This window comes from Musa acuminata, chromosome BXJ1-4 (genome assembly GCF_036884655.1).
Source record: "Musa acuminata AAA Group cultivar baxijiao chromosome BXJ1-4, Cavendish_Baxijiao_AAA, whole genome shotgun sequence".
Taxonomy (NCBI): domain Eukaryota; kingdom Viridiplantae; phylum Streptophyta; class Magnoliopsida; order Zingiberales; family Musaceae; genus Musa; species Musa acuminata.
The window spans coordinates 30,741,755-30,754,944 of NC_088330.1; the positions used below are offsets into that span (position 1 = coordinate 30,741,755).

General features: G+C 39.6%; 2 protein-coding genes across 4 annotated transcripts; one reads left to right on the forward strand and one right to left on the reverse strand.

Moving 5' to 3' along the window:
• The first annotated feature begins 625 nt into the window (after positions 1–625).
• LOC135652526 (protein transport protein SEC16B homolog) lies at positions 626–9,164 on the forward strand. 3 transcript variants are annotated; one of them, XM_065173529.1, is made up of 14 exons: positions 626–744; positions 1,170–2,765; positions 2,927–3,238; positions 4,964–5,092; positions 5,161–5,283; positions 5,382–5,552; positions 5,702–5,827; positions 5,917–6,051; positions 6,854–6,981; positions 7,048–7,159; positions 7,244–7,534; positions 7,666–7,791; positions 7,880–8,178; positions 8,259–9,164. In XM_065173529.1, exons 2-14 carry the CDS (start codon positions 1,182–1,184, stop codon positions 8,677–8,679), a joined length of 3,957 nt encoding a protein of 1,318 aa, XP_065029601.1. In that variant the 5' UTR covers positions 626–744; positions 1,170–1,181; the 3' UTR covers positions 8,680–9,164. The 3 variants fall into 3 exon arrangements, with proteins under 3 accessions (XP_065029601.1, XP_065029593.1, XP_065029587.1); XM_065173521.1 differs by having other exon boundaries at positions 642–2,765; positions 5,182–5,283; XM_065173515.1 differs by having other exon boundaries at positions 643–2,765.
• Position 9,165: 1 nt separating this feature from the next.
• LOC135652537 (probable pectinesterase 68) lies at positions 9,166–11,221 on the reverse strand. The gene is made up of 6 exons (XM_065173536.1): positions 11,069–11,221; positions 10,578–10,770; positions 10,307–10,496; positions 9,957–10,163; positions 9,647–9,885; positions 9,166–9,551 (listed from the first exon to the last, which is right to left on the reverse strand). The coding sequence occupies exons 1-6, from the start codon at positions 11,172–11,174 to the stop codon at positions 9,395–9,397; spliced, it is 1,092 nt and encodes a 363-aa protein (XP_065029608.1). The 5' UTR covers positions 11,175–11,221; the 3' UTR covers positions 9,166–9,394.
• Positions 11,222–13,190: the final 1,969 nt, after the last annotated feature.

Consider the following 13,190-nt stretch of genomic DNA (forward strand, 5'->3'; position numbering starts at 1 on the left):
TGAAATTACGCTCTTAAACCAACATTAGTATGTGCATATAATATCCCCCAAAACCCTAAAATCTTGCATATATATTATTATAGTTAATCTCCATCAACTTATATTAGTTAAGTATAATTTGAAACTCCAATTTATATTTTTTTTTATAAAAAATATTCTTATTTTTAACTCAAACAAACTAATTTTTAATACAAATTATATATATATATATATATATTAAATTTAAAGTACTTGATGGCTTGATATATACTTTACTGACTAACATATTCGGATAACCTTATTCTGAGAAGATTTGGACACAATACATCTTGATTAATATCATTACATCTACAAGTTTAGGTAAGTAGATGAGATATGGGATGTTATTTATGCATTTTATATCCTTAATAATTCGAGATCAGGATAATGTAACATTTCTTTTAATTTAGTAATTTATGTTTTTTACATTTTAAGGAATACAAATTTCAGGAAAAAAATCCCAAAAAATAAGGAACTGCCAAACCGCAGGTTAAAAGTAACAGAAAAAAACTCATGTTTTTATTTTAGGAAATCCCTTTTTCCCCCCTCTTTGGCGGGTAAATAAAAAGAAGACAAAAATAAAATATCAAAGAGCGAACGCGTATAAGAGAAGCTCCGTAGGGGTGGTGGGATGCCGGCTGCTTCCAAACCACAGTCTTTTGCTGCTCCCACTCTCGTCGATTCCAAGCTGCTTTGATCGATTCGCTGCAATCCTCACCGTCGTTGGTAACTCTCCGTTCCTCTCCGTCGCCCAATTTCCACCTTCCATTTCTGCTTTTTTTTTTTCTTGTGTCTTCTCTCGTGGATTTCTTTTTCCAATCCGTAAGAACGACGACGCACGCCGGATCTTGGTTAATTTGTGCCTTTGGCCCCGATTCCCTCCGAGGAACCTATAATGGCTGAAAAGTTGGGAGCTTTAGCTTGATGAATTTGTGGAGGTGGTGATGGGAGTTGAATAGATCTGAGGGTTGTTGAGGTGAATGCTTCCTTTTTGTTGAGGAGGAGGGGATCCTTAGCTCGTCGGTGTTTGTTTCTTGTATCCGATGGCCTCTCCTCCTCCGTTCTCGTTGGCGGATCAAACCGATGAGGACTTCTTCGACAACCTCGTCAATAATGATGATTTGGTTTTTGCTGGATCTGTTTCCGAGCAGGCAACCACCGAAATGGCCTTTTCTAATATGAGCATCGATGATGTCGGTCTTCCATTGGAGGACTCGAGGCTGGGGGTTTCTGGATTGGCAGCGACAGATGGAAACCGTCAAGAAAATGGGGTCACGCAGTGGCCCGGATCTCCCAAACCCAGATCCTTGGTGGTGGAAAGCAGTGCAATTCCCATATCAACTGATTCATTTACCTCTAGGGTGGAAGTTGAAACCTTTGATTCCAAGGACGAGCAACAAGAGGTTGTGGCATCGGCACCATTACCAGCTCGTGACAATGTGGTCGCATCTGGAGGTTCGACGGAGACCAGATCGGAGTTCGGATCTCCAGGTTCGTCGCTGGGGAAGAACACTGGATCAAAGGAGACGGCTGTAAAGGAGGTGCAATGGAGTGCGTTCAGAGTTGATCCGCCGCAGTTTGATTCAGATGGATTTGGATCCTACACAAACTTCTCGACGGAGAATGTGGGTGAGTGCGGCAACAAGCTCGAAGCTGAAGTTGACCAAAAGTGTAGTTCTGCAGACAATTCAGCCGCTGATGCATGCTCATACTTCGAGTCCATTGAACAACAAGATTCTCAGTGTTATAGCTTGCCGAGTGAACAAACTCCAGATGTGAATGAAGCTCAATACTGGGAGAGTCTCTATCCCGGTTGGAAGTTCGATGTTAGCACTGGTCAGTGGTATCAAATTAATGATTATGATGCAGCAACAACTGCTGAACCAGAAAACAGCAATGCAATGAATGAACAACAACATGATCAAGACAAAGTTTTGGCTGCTGGTAATGGAATTATTATGGACCAGAGTTCAGAGGTTTCTTACTATCAACAGTCTGCTAACTCGGTGGTGGCAGAAACAGCTGAGGATAGCTCCACTGGTTATGTTTCCAACTGGAATCAGGACTCTTATGGTAGCACTGAATATCCACCTAATGTGGTGTTAGATCCTCAATATCCTGGATGGTACTATGACACTAACATCCAGCAGTGGCACACACTTCAATCTTACACTCCGGCCGTTCAGGCAACAACTGGTACTATACATGGCCACTACAGCCAGGTTATGGGAATTCACTGGGATGGCTCTAGGAGTAAGTCTGTTGAAGAAAACATGCAACAACCTGAACCAGTGGACGAGGGCATCCCTGATTTCAATGACAATCGACAGAAAATAAACTTATATAACACAATGGGTCATGCAGCAAACTGTATGGATGTCCAAGTAGGTACTAGGGACCTGGAACCACTGTCAAATTATGATTACGGCAGTAGTAATGGTGCAACAAGGCTCCAGAACTTTCTGCCTGCAAAGAATATGGACCATGTTAATCAGCCAAAAGTTGACCAAAGCTTCCAGGCATACTTATCTCATGGGCATCAAGGCAATCAAATGGCAACCTACCATTCTCAGCGATCAATGAGCTATGAAAGTCCACCATGTTCTAGTTTTTCTTATGCTCTAAATGAAGGCAGATCTTCAGCTGGGCGTCCTCCGCATCCTTTGGTTGCTTTTGGTTTTGGTGGTAAACTCATTCTCATCAAAGATGCAAGCTGTTGTGGCTCAAACTTGGATTATGGAAGGAAGGTAGCTCTGATAACTTACTCTGTTAACTTTTCTGATTGAATTTTAGAATTTAAGAGTTTGACAGAAATCATGTCAGTTCTTTGTTGCTCTGAGTCTACGATAGCAACATAAAGTCTTTTGATCCTGTTTTTGAAACTGATGCTTTGATCTCTTTCATAAAGGATTCCATCGGGGGTTCAATCTCCATTCTGGGTTTAATGGATATTTTGATGAAGAAAACTGATGATTCAACCACCATAACTACTAAATGTGGTTATTTCCATGCATTGTGCCAGCAATCTTTTCCTGGTCCACTTATAGGTGGCAATGCCTCAGCAAAGGATGTGAACAAATGGATAGATGACAAAATAGCACATTCCTTGGTTGATGCTACTGAAGGAGAACTGCATAGGTTGCTTCTTTCATTGCTGAAAATATTATGTCAACATTATGGGAAACTTCGATCTCCTTTCAGTTCTGACCCATCAGTTGAGGTAAATATTTGATTGGTCTTCTTAAGCTCATCTTTTTGTACTTTAATTGTATCTAGTTAATGCAACTTCCGATTATGAACTTGATATTTTTCTGCCAAATTCATGTTTCATAATGCTCCATGAGATGCATTTTGCTGGTTTTCTTGTAAATTCTTTTGCACCTGTATAAGCAATATCCATAGTAAATCATTTTGATGATTGATTTCTGGAAGCAAAGTATTAAGGTTGCAGTTTATGCAAATGCAAAAACTGACAATGTAGGCTGCCAATTAACCAATCTTATTGTGTCTTTCTAGGATCTACATATTTAGATGATAAAGCTCAGTGGAAGCATAGTTAGTGAAGCCATGCTTCTGCTTGTTCAATTAGTTTCACTAAGTTTACTTAAGAGGAGGAAACTGACGTACTTTATCTCGCTGGGGTTGTGGTTGAAGTTTTAGAAATTCCCCTAGAGAAAATATCCCATTATTGCATAAATCAGTCACTTACTAGCCATTTATTCAACATATTTAAATATCTCAATGTGAAACAACTGGTTCCTCAGACTTTTCTGTGCATAAACATTTATTGTTACTTATGCATAATATCCGCAAACTCAATACAGGTTATATGCTGTTAATTAGGACACATTCCTGTATTGAGCCACTGATGGTGTTTGGGCTACTAGAAGTGATATTTATTGGCTGTGGCATATTCTTCTATTCCTATGATTATGGCGGGAGTTATCATGTCTTGAGCTGTAGAAACGTATGCATAAGGAGTGATCTTCTTGAGTTATATTTGTATAACTACTTTAAAAGTTAGCATTCATTACCTTACATGGTTTATGATAAAGAATAAAATTATCTGCTCTGGATGCTTCTTATCTTTCATACCTTTGTTAACCTCTACAGCCTCTTACTCCAGCTATTTGTTTCTTCTTTTTCCAACTTTGTAATATAGCCATATCCACCTCATCAAGCTACATACTCATTCTACCTTGGTTGCAGTTCTAGAGGACCATGAGGAGATCTTGTTGCAGATATTTTCCTGATCATGCAGAAAACTTAACATGTTGGATTATATATACTCATTCGGTTGCATAGAAGTAGATTTATTGGTTACTGATGTATTTTATGTAAAGATTTCTTTCTTCCTTACTACCTGCCACTCATTCAATCCGTTGATGACTTGATGCTGGTCATCACTTCATTGATCTTTGTGCTGTGATCTTTTCAGAACTAACAGGAAGCTCTAGGCATCTTTTTCACACTAATCTAGTTAAACTTAAAGACTTTTATTGTTTTGATCAAGATGGTGTCTTGACATGTTAGTTTTGAGCTGCCATGTATTAGGGAACATAAAAGGTGCATACGTCACAAGAAATTGATAACTAATAGGGATACTTTAAGATTTTAGTTTTAATAGAGGATTTTAGAGGACATCATATGGTGAGGAAGGAATTGGAAATGCTTATCGTCATACACCTCCATAACAAAATATTAATATAGTCAAGAGGCTAGTTTTAGACATCAGGATACTATTTATTTTCTTTATCATTACTTTGGCCTCTACAGGTAGCAAATGGCAGTTATTAGCCTGTGAAACGCACTGCAAATAAAATTTACCTTTTTATACAAAATAATCCATGTTGCCTAAGTGGATCTATCTAGGTCCCTCATGGATTAATATATTATGTTTCATAATGAGGAATTCAATGTGCTAACATTTTCTTTTTCTGAATAGGACACCGATGGTCCAGCATCTGCCATTACTAATCTTTTTGCATCTGTTAGCAAGAATGGTACTTCTTCGGTGCAGTATGGCTCTATCACAGACTGCATGCAGTACCTGCCTACTGAAGGTGATATACAGGTAAAATTTTATATTTTCAATGTTTTTATTGACACATTATATAATAAAACTTTCTGCCACTTGATCAGGGAACTGCCATTGCAGTGCAGAATCTTCTTGTTTTTGGTAGAAGGAAGGAGGCTCTTCAATGTGCACAAGCAGGCCAGTTGTGGGGACTTGCTCTTATTCTTGCAGCACAGCTTGGCGAGAAGGTATTTGACATTTTATTTTGCTAAACTGATAATGGTTCCAATGTTTTTCAAAGAGCTTCCATTTCCTTTAAGTTAATGTTTTGGTTGATTACTTGCAGTTTTATGTTGAAACTGTCAAGCAAATGGCTAATCATCAGTTCATATCTGGATCACCTTTGAGGACATTATACTTGCTTATTGCTGGACAACCTGCAGATGTATTTTCTTTCAAGAACTCCTCAGATAGTAGTTTTCCCACTTCTGATAATGCACCAGAACAGTCTATGAAGGTGACAATAAATCAGATACTTTTCTAGAAAGTGACTAAGCACTTCATGTCTCGACTCAATGTTTAAGCAAGATGTAAAACTTATTTTGAGCAACTCTCTTCTTTGTTTAGATTGTATATGTGATTTCTGATGTCACCAATATAATACAGGTCCTTTCCAATGGAATGCTTGATGACTGGGAAAAACATCTAGCTATTATTACCGCAAATAGAACAAAAGATGATGAATTGGTAATACTTCATCTTGGAGATTGTTTGTGGAGGGAAAAAGGAAAGGTTTGTATTTAGTATTTTATCCTTGATTAAATCTAGCTAAGGATCTTAACTTTTTTCTATGTTTAATATTCTCTGTACCTTTGATACAGATAGCTGCTGCACACATCTGCTACTTGGTTGCCGAAGCTAACTTTGAGTCATACTCTGACAGTGCAAGAATGTGCCTTCTTGGTGCAGATCACTGGAAGCATCCTCGCACATATGCCAGTCCTGATGCTATCCAGGTTGTGCCCATTTTCTTTCATCATTAGTTTTGGTGGATTCTATGTAGTATTTTGTGGGTTTTTTCTTTGATAATGTTTTGTGATAATCTTTATGGTCATAAAGTTAACCAAATGATATAGAACCCTATCCTGTTTTATTGTGATTGCATCCTGTTTCTACTGATGTGGCTGATGATTTTAAGCATACGTAATGGTTTGTGAGTTAGTTTGTTATAGTGATTATATGCGATCGTATGCTTCTAAATGTTTGTAATCTATGACAAGTAAACCGGTAAACTTGCCTTTTTCCTTTTCTTTATCTTTTTTCCAAATGAAGCTATATGTTGATGTCGGATGTGAAGAAACTAATCTAGTGATTATCTATGCTGGGTCAGTAAACGCTTCTGCAAATAGCATCTGTATGCATAGTCCCATGTTAATCTACTGTCCACTTTGTTGATATAAAAGGTTCTGGTGGGACCCCCACTATGGCTTAAACTCTCCTTTTTCTGCATATGCAGATTTTATATATTAGGGATTCTAATAATTCTATCTCTTCCCCCAGCTCTGCCTCCCTTCCTGGGGTATTTCGAAATTTTGTTAGGGTCTAAAGATGTGAAAATGATGCTTTATCTTGATGTTTGATTTCTTCTCAACTTTACTTCTTCATATGTGACCTTTTGCCTACTTTAATCTATTTTGAAACTAAGGTCTATTGTTGACTTTTAGATGGAAGCTGGCATATTCTGAAATATGTTTGATAAGATTTTTGTCTTAGATGTTTTAAATCTTAAACAATTGAACATAACAAATTTTCTTGCAGAGGACAGAGTTATATGAATATTCAAAGGTGCTTGGGAATTCCCAGTTCATCTTGTTACCATTTCAACCATATAAGCTTGTATATGCTTACATGCTTGCAGAAGTTGGGAACGTTTCTGATTCTTTGAGGTTGGTGACACTGTAATTAGTTCTTTTCTTGATGAATTTTCCTGAGCTGGTATTTGTCCAATGTAGGTATTGCCAGGCGTCCTTGAAGCTGCTGAAAAGTTCTAGTCGCACACCTGTTATTGAGATGTGGAGATCACTATTTTCATCTCTAGAGGATCGCTTGCGAATGCATCTGCAGGTACAATTTCCCAATCCACTGTTTACTACCCATAATAATCTCCAGTTTGTTTCCCTTGATTTATATTCATTATTACTTTTTCAGGCTGGGTATAGCACAAATTTGGACCCTGCAAAACTTGTTGGTAAATTATTTACGTCAATTGATAGATCCATCCACCGCATGATTGGTACCACGCCAATGCCTCAGAGTGGCACAAATGGCAAAGAATATAATTCTGTTGCCCCAAAAGTAGCTAACAGTCAATCCACAATGGCCATGTCATCCTTAATTCCGTCAAGTTCCCAAGAAAACTTGAATGATTGGGCAATAAATAGCAGGACTATGCACAGCAGAAGTGCATCAGAGCCAGATTTTGGCAAAGCCTTAAAGCAGGTAGATTCTTTCCTTCAGCAATTTTTTTACAGTAACACAAACTTTATTGTAAATGTTTATACTACATTCTTGACCATGTTCCATTTTGAGTTTGTGGAATTATATTGTGAGCTTTCTACTACTTCATTCAGGACAAATCTGTGGATTCAATCTCACCTGACTCAGAGAGCAAAGCTTCATCGCGTCTAGGCCGTTTTGGTTCTCAGATTTTTCAGAGGACTGTAGGGTGGGTCTCGAGATCTCGTTCAGAATGCCAGGTACATTTTCTGATGCCTCACAATTTTGAAAGAGCAGGACTTGTATATTTATTTAAACCACATCTTACCTTTTCAATTGTGAATGAAGGCAAAATTGGGTGAAAGAAACAAATTTTTTTATGATGAAAAACTCAAGAGATGGGTGGAAGAGGGTGTTGAACCTCAACCTGAAGAAGCTTATTTACCACCTCCTCCAACCACAGTTGCCCACCAAAATGGGATTTCTGTCAATGACACCAATAGTGCCTTTAAGAGCCCAACTCACAATGCTAATGGAATACTGGAAACCAGTTATCTTAGTCCATTACAACATGCTTCAGGGATCCCACCCATATCGCCTGGCCCAAACCAATTCTCAGCCCGCAACAGAATGGGTGTAAGATCTAGGTGGGTTTCTCACTTTTACTACAAGGAATTATATACTGTTAATTGTGGCAAAAATTATGTTAATTTGGTCTCTTTTCTAGATACGTCGACACATTCAACAAGGATGGAGGGGTCTTCACAAATTCATTCCGGTCACCCTCTACTCCATCTGTTAAGCCAGCAGTTGGTGCCACATTTTTTGCTCCTGGCACGCCTGCAACTTGTGATGTTACAGCAGGAGAAAGCACTTTAGGAGCTTTGTTGGTTTCTGAATCTTCTACTACAGTAGATAAGGAAGCATCATTTTTATCATCATCGCCACCGATACCTGTAACTGTGCAACATTCTCCTGGCATGGATACTAACACCTTCTCTAAAAAGGGTGCAGCAGCAGTGCTACAAAATAACAAAGGCTCATTCTCTAATGGTTCACCGGCACCATCATGGAGTGGAAAGTACAACACCATTTTCATGCCTACAATGGCTGGAGTGAACTCCTCTGAAGATGACCTTTGTCCATGATGATTGCTGGAGCAATTCATCTCTGCAGCTTAATTGGGTTAAAATGGGTGATGACCTTCATCAGGTTGAGCTTTGATGTGTGGCTGTCTTGTATATCCATACATGCCTAATAAGCTGGTGGCAACAGATGATATATATGACGCAGGACCCAACAGCTTACTGATCATGGAAGAGTTTCCCTGAAGAGTTTAGTATGCTTACAGAGGCACAATCGCAGTCCTTGGATACATTCTTTTAAATTAAAAACATGTGGATGCAAGTTTCTATACAGAAATTGTTGTTAAGGTTTACGAGAAGATGAGTCGGATCAGACGCTAAATAATTTCTTCTGAATCACAAATAAACAGCATTGTCGTTGTTCATAAAAATGACAATGTGGGGAACAACTTGTTCTTCTGATTGTTTGTATGGGCAATCAGCTAAATTGTAAAGCGTGTAAAAGACAATTTATGGTTTAATATTGTGTCAACTTTGCTTTGGGATCACTTGGGTAAACATCAAACTCTCACTATATTATTCCAAGAAATACATGCTTGCCACTTATTGCGTGGTTCGAATACAAATATGAATGATGGAATGATCAGAAGAAATAATGAAATAATTTGCTGGTATGATGGCATCAACTTCTATGTTTTGCTGTATGGAGATTACAAATGTGTGAGATATTGTTTGAAGAGTGTGTGAGCCATTGTTTGAAGAGTTTGTCTGTTTCAGCTCAGGGGTCGGAAGGGCCGAGCCAATGTCTTCCGTTCACGAAACTTTTGACGAGGAACGGCCGTGCCGTCTCGAAATCGAGCTCTCGAGCCCACGAAACACCACGCACTGCTGCTGCACCGGGACCGTAGCATCTATAGACGCCGAAGAACGCCGTCCTGCGATGAACAGAGGAAGAACAGATCAGGCAACAGATGATCACTTTCTACTATGATCATTTATAGGAGTAGAGAAGATGGAGGGGTTCACTTACTTGTTCTTGTTGCTGTTGTGATTCCAGTCGTCCCACCCGCCCGGCGCGACCACGTCGTCGAAGTAGGTGTAAGCGAAGACGATCCTCGAGTACTGCCCCATGGCTCGCCCCACGTAGAGCTTGCCTGAGCCTGTCACTCGGCAGTTCACGAAGGCGAATCCAGTTCTTTCGCACGGGCTGTTCCTGTCCTGAGCTGCGACGGATCCAAACCGATTTGCGATCGAGTGGAGTTGACAATCCTGCTCAGAACCGGATGCGTTTTGACCACAGGAGGGGAATAGGTAGAGAGAGAGCTGCTTCGATTCCTTACCTTGTACATGGATCTGCCATTGCCGAAGATGAAGTCGATGGATCCCTCGATGTAGCAATCCTTGAAGTAGTGTCGCCCCGCGTCGTCGCAGAGGGTGTCCTGCGCGCCGTAGAAGCCGCAGCCGAAGAAGTACGCCTTGTCGCCTGAGATGCGGAATGCTGCAGCTTGCCATCCTTCCATGCCCGGCATCGGTGCTGGAGCCGTGTTCTGCCATTCCAAACCTCATTAGCCACTTTATCTACTCAAATTGCTCTTGTTTCTGGTTTCATCGGCCATGAGGACTTGCTCCTTGGATAGCTTGTTGAGCTGACAGGCCATGTTCGAGACCTCTGAATGAATCGATCACTCACCTTGAAGCTAATGTTCTTAGCACTGAAATGGTTAGCAAAAACAGTCACAGAAGCCGTATTATAAGTCCGTAGTTGTTGCCCGTTGGGTCCTCGATCGCTGGCCCGGTCGTGCCACTCGATCACCGTAACGTTTCTGCCGGCCCCTTGGAACGTCACGTACGGCTTCGTCGCCGGCACCACTACCTTCTCTCTGCAAACACCAAAGAGGAACAATCAACATTTAAGGAGGAGGAGGAGAAGGAGAAGAAGAAGAAGAAGAAGAGTTACTTACATGTAGCAACCAGCATGGATGTGAATGATGACACGCTTGGTGTTGTTCTCCGGGACGGAGTCGACGGCCTCTTGGACAGACAAGAAGTCGCCGGAGCCATTGGCGTCCACCACGATGGTGTGCTGGCTGGTGGGCTCGAACCATTTGTGCCGGTGCGGCTTGGTGGAATTGAGCTCACACGCACTGCAGTGCACTGACACAAAGAGGTAGAGAAACAAGAAGAAAAATCTTAGAGACTCCATGGCCAATCCAAATGCTAACAAGTGCAACGCAATTAATGAAGAGAGAATAGAGAGACGGAGAGCCTTCAAGTTGCGATTCCAGTGGGAACCGCAAGCAACTCAAAGGACAGACGAAAGATCGATCTGCGACAATGGAACTAATGGTGGCGATGCAGGTGTGCGTGTGTGTCTGGGGCTATAATAAGATCAAGAACCGCGTGATGAGAGGAGGAAGGTTATAAGAAGAACGACAGTATCGAGTATAAGTACTAGTCGTAGTAGTTGTCGGGCCAACGGTAGTGATCCGAGCTGGGAGGTCGCAATGGAGGCCTTGGGGAGAGAATAACGACAACACGTAGGGACTGGAGAGGAACATGCAGGCCACTGCACAATGATCGTAACACAGCCCTAGGCATGGGAATGGTACCTTCACTGCAACTGGTTTATTTTATTGTCTGAGGAAAACCTCAAGACCACAACAGTAACCCATCATGTGACCTGATGACATCTTCTCTCTTCCTCTCTTGCACACACACATACCGTGAGGACAGGGACAACAAGGAGGCTACGAGGGGAAAAGGTTGGAGCCTTTGGCAGGAGTATCCTTTTGCTTTGTAGTGACTTTTCAGCTAAAGGGAGAGGGGGAATGGCAACGGTCGTCTCTCCACGGAGAAAAGTGGAGGATGGGATGAGGCTGGAAGCATGGCGTTTAGTGTTTTCTGTAAGGTAGCGTGCATGGCTTGGGTGTTTTTATGCTTAGGAACGTTGGAGTGACTGCACGGGGAAGAAGACGGGGCGGATTGCGACGGGAAGCAAATCCCAGTCGAGGACGAAGCCGGAGACTGCACGCGGCGGGGCCCACCCAACGGTCGGGTTTCCCTCTCAGAGACTGCCACGTCGGTACCTGCGGGTTCACGGGTCGACACAGGAACCAAGCATCGTACGGATGTGTGCGCTGCCGTTCTTTGGTTGCATCAACGTAACAGGACAACTAGATGTTGACACGTGTCCAGCCCATCGTTATACAGACGACTTGCGACGTGGATAATTTCAAAGCAAAGGTTCTAATAAGTTTATTTCCAAAAAAAAAATATTATTATGATAATAGGATATATTTATATCTGATTCAATTATCAGAACATTTCCTTGTTTTATAAACTTAAACATAGCATGGTAAACATAAAAATGACTAATGTCTTTCGAGAAAATGTTGATATTCACAATCGATAAATCAAAGATTAAGCATTATTTTGTCATATTAGTTTTTATAGTATTACATAATATAGAGATAAATAAAAATATATTACTTTAAATAATATATTTGTCTACAATGGTGTTCAACAAATTCAATTACATGCTGAATTGATTATGGTATTTGAATTCAAACAATACCATTAATAAAAGTAAGTCCAAAATTCAAAAAAATCCCAAGTCACATAAATTAATCTGCCTATTGAGTACACAAAATTGAACTTCATATATACATCCTGTAAGTATTAGCATAAAATCTGTAATCATATAACATGAAAAAACTTTTATGCCAAGATTAAAATCAAATAAATTGAATCTAACAATATTACGATGCGTACCTTTCTTGTTATTCAGAAAAATAAACTCTATAAGCACTTCATCTTTGAATCTGAAATATCAATCTATAAGGATATGCAAAGAGAACTAGATCTTTCTCTTCTGGATTAGGGGATTAAGGAAGAGAGAGATTTAGAGAAAAACCTTAATCTCTCAATTGCTGAGATGCTACTCAGATGCACTCTGATACACACTTAACCCCTAGAGGTCCTGTTTATTTATAGGCGAGAGCAAAGGGTCTATGATAAATTATTAGGAGAGTTCTTCCCATCAATCTCCTAAGGAATCCTACTTTAATATGGACTTCTTTTCTATTGACTAATAACCATAATCAAAATCTAATTATATCTATAATATATCTTACCTAATTAAATAGGACTATATAATCTAATAGTACGTCTTATACTTTTCATCAAATAAGATTTAACTTTAGTATTGAACTTTTGTATGTATCAAACCCATACTAAATAGATGAGTGATGTCACACAATATCATATAATTAACACTTATTTGAGTAACTCTTTAAAAGTATATATATATATATATATATATATATATATTAAATCTAAATATCAACATATAATATTTTTAGAACTAATTACTCTAAAAATTATTAGACTTTTGAACAATCACATATGTCATAAATGAGCAGATATTTCAATTAATACTTACAAATCATATACTTTTAAATAAACACTTTCAAATACTTCTTAAGATTTGAAAACAAATTAATCATACAAAACCAAAATTAATCACAAATCATTCTTTCTTTCCTAAAGAATATAAAAATTATAAGTTAATAATC

What these genes read in the sequence shown, in the direction of transcription:
- LOC135652526 (XM_065173515.1), top strand. Translation starts at nt 1,062, where the DNA reads ATGGCCTCTCCTCCTCCGTTCTCGTTGGCGGATCAAACCGATGAGGAC. An exon ending in CTACTGAAGGTGATATACAG is followed by an intron (nt 5,093 to 5,160) that starts GTAAAATTTTAT and finishes CCACTTGATCAG; the next exon opens with GGAACTGCCATTGCAGTGCA. An exon ending in GATCTCGTTCAGAATGCCAG is followed by an intron (nt 7,792 to 7,879) that starts GTACATTTTCTG and finishes TTGTGAATGAAG; the next exon opens with GCAAAATTGGGTGAAAGAAA.
- LOC135652537 (XM_065173536.1), bottom strand. Translation starts at nt 11,174, where the DNA reads ATGTTCCTCTCCAGTCCCTACGTGTTGTCGTTATTCTCTCCCCAAGGC. An exon ending in ATCCATGCTGGTTGCTACAT is followed by an intron (nt 10,497 to 10,577) that starts GTAAGTAACTCT and finishes TGGTGTTTGCAG; the next exon opens with AGAGAAGGTAGTGGTGCCGG. An exon ending in CTAAGAACATTAGCTTCAAG is followed by an intron (nt 10,164 to 10,306) that starts GTGAGTGATCGA and finishes TTGGAATGGCAG; the next exon opens with AACACGGCTCCAGCACCGAT.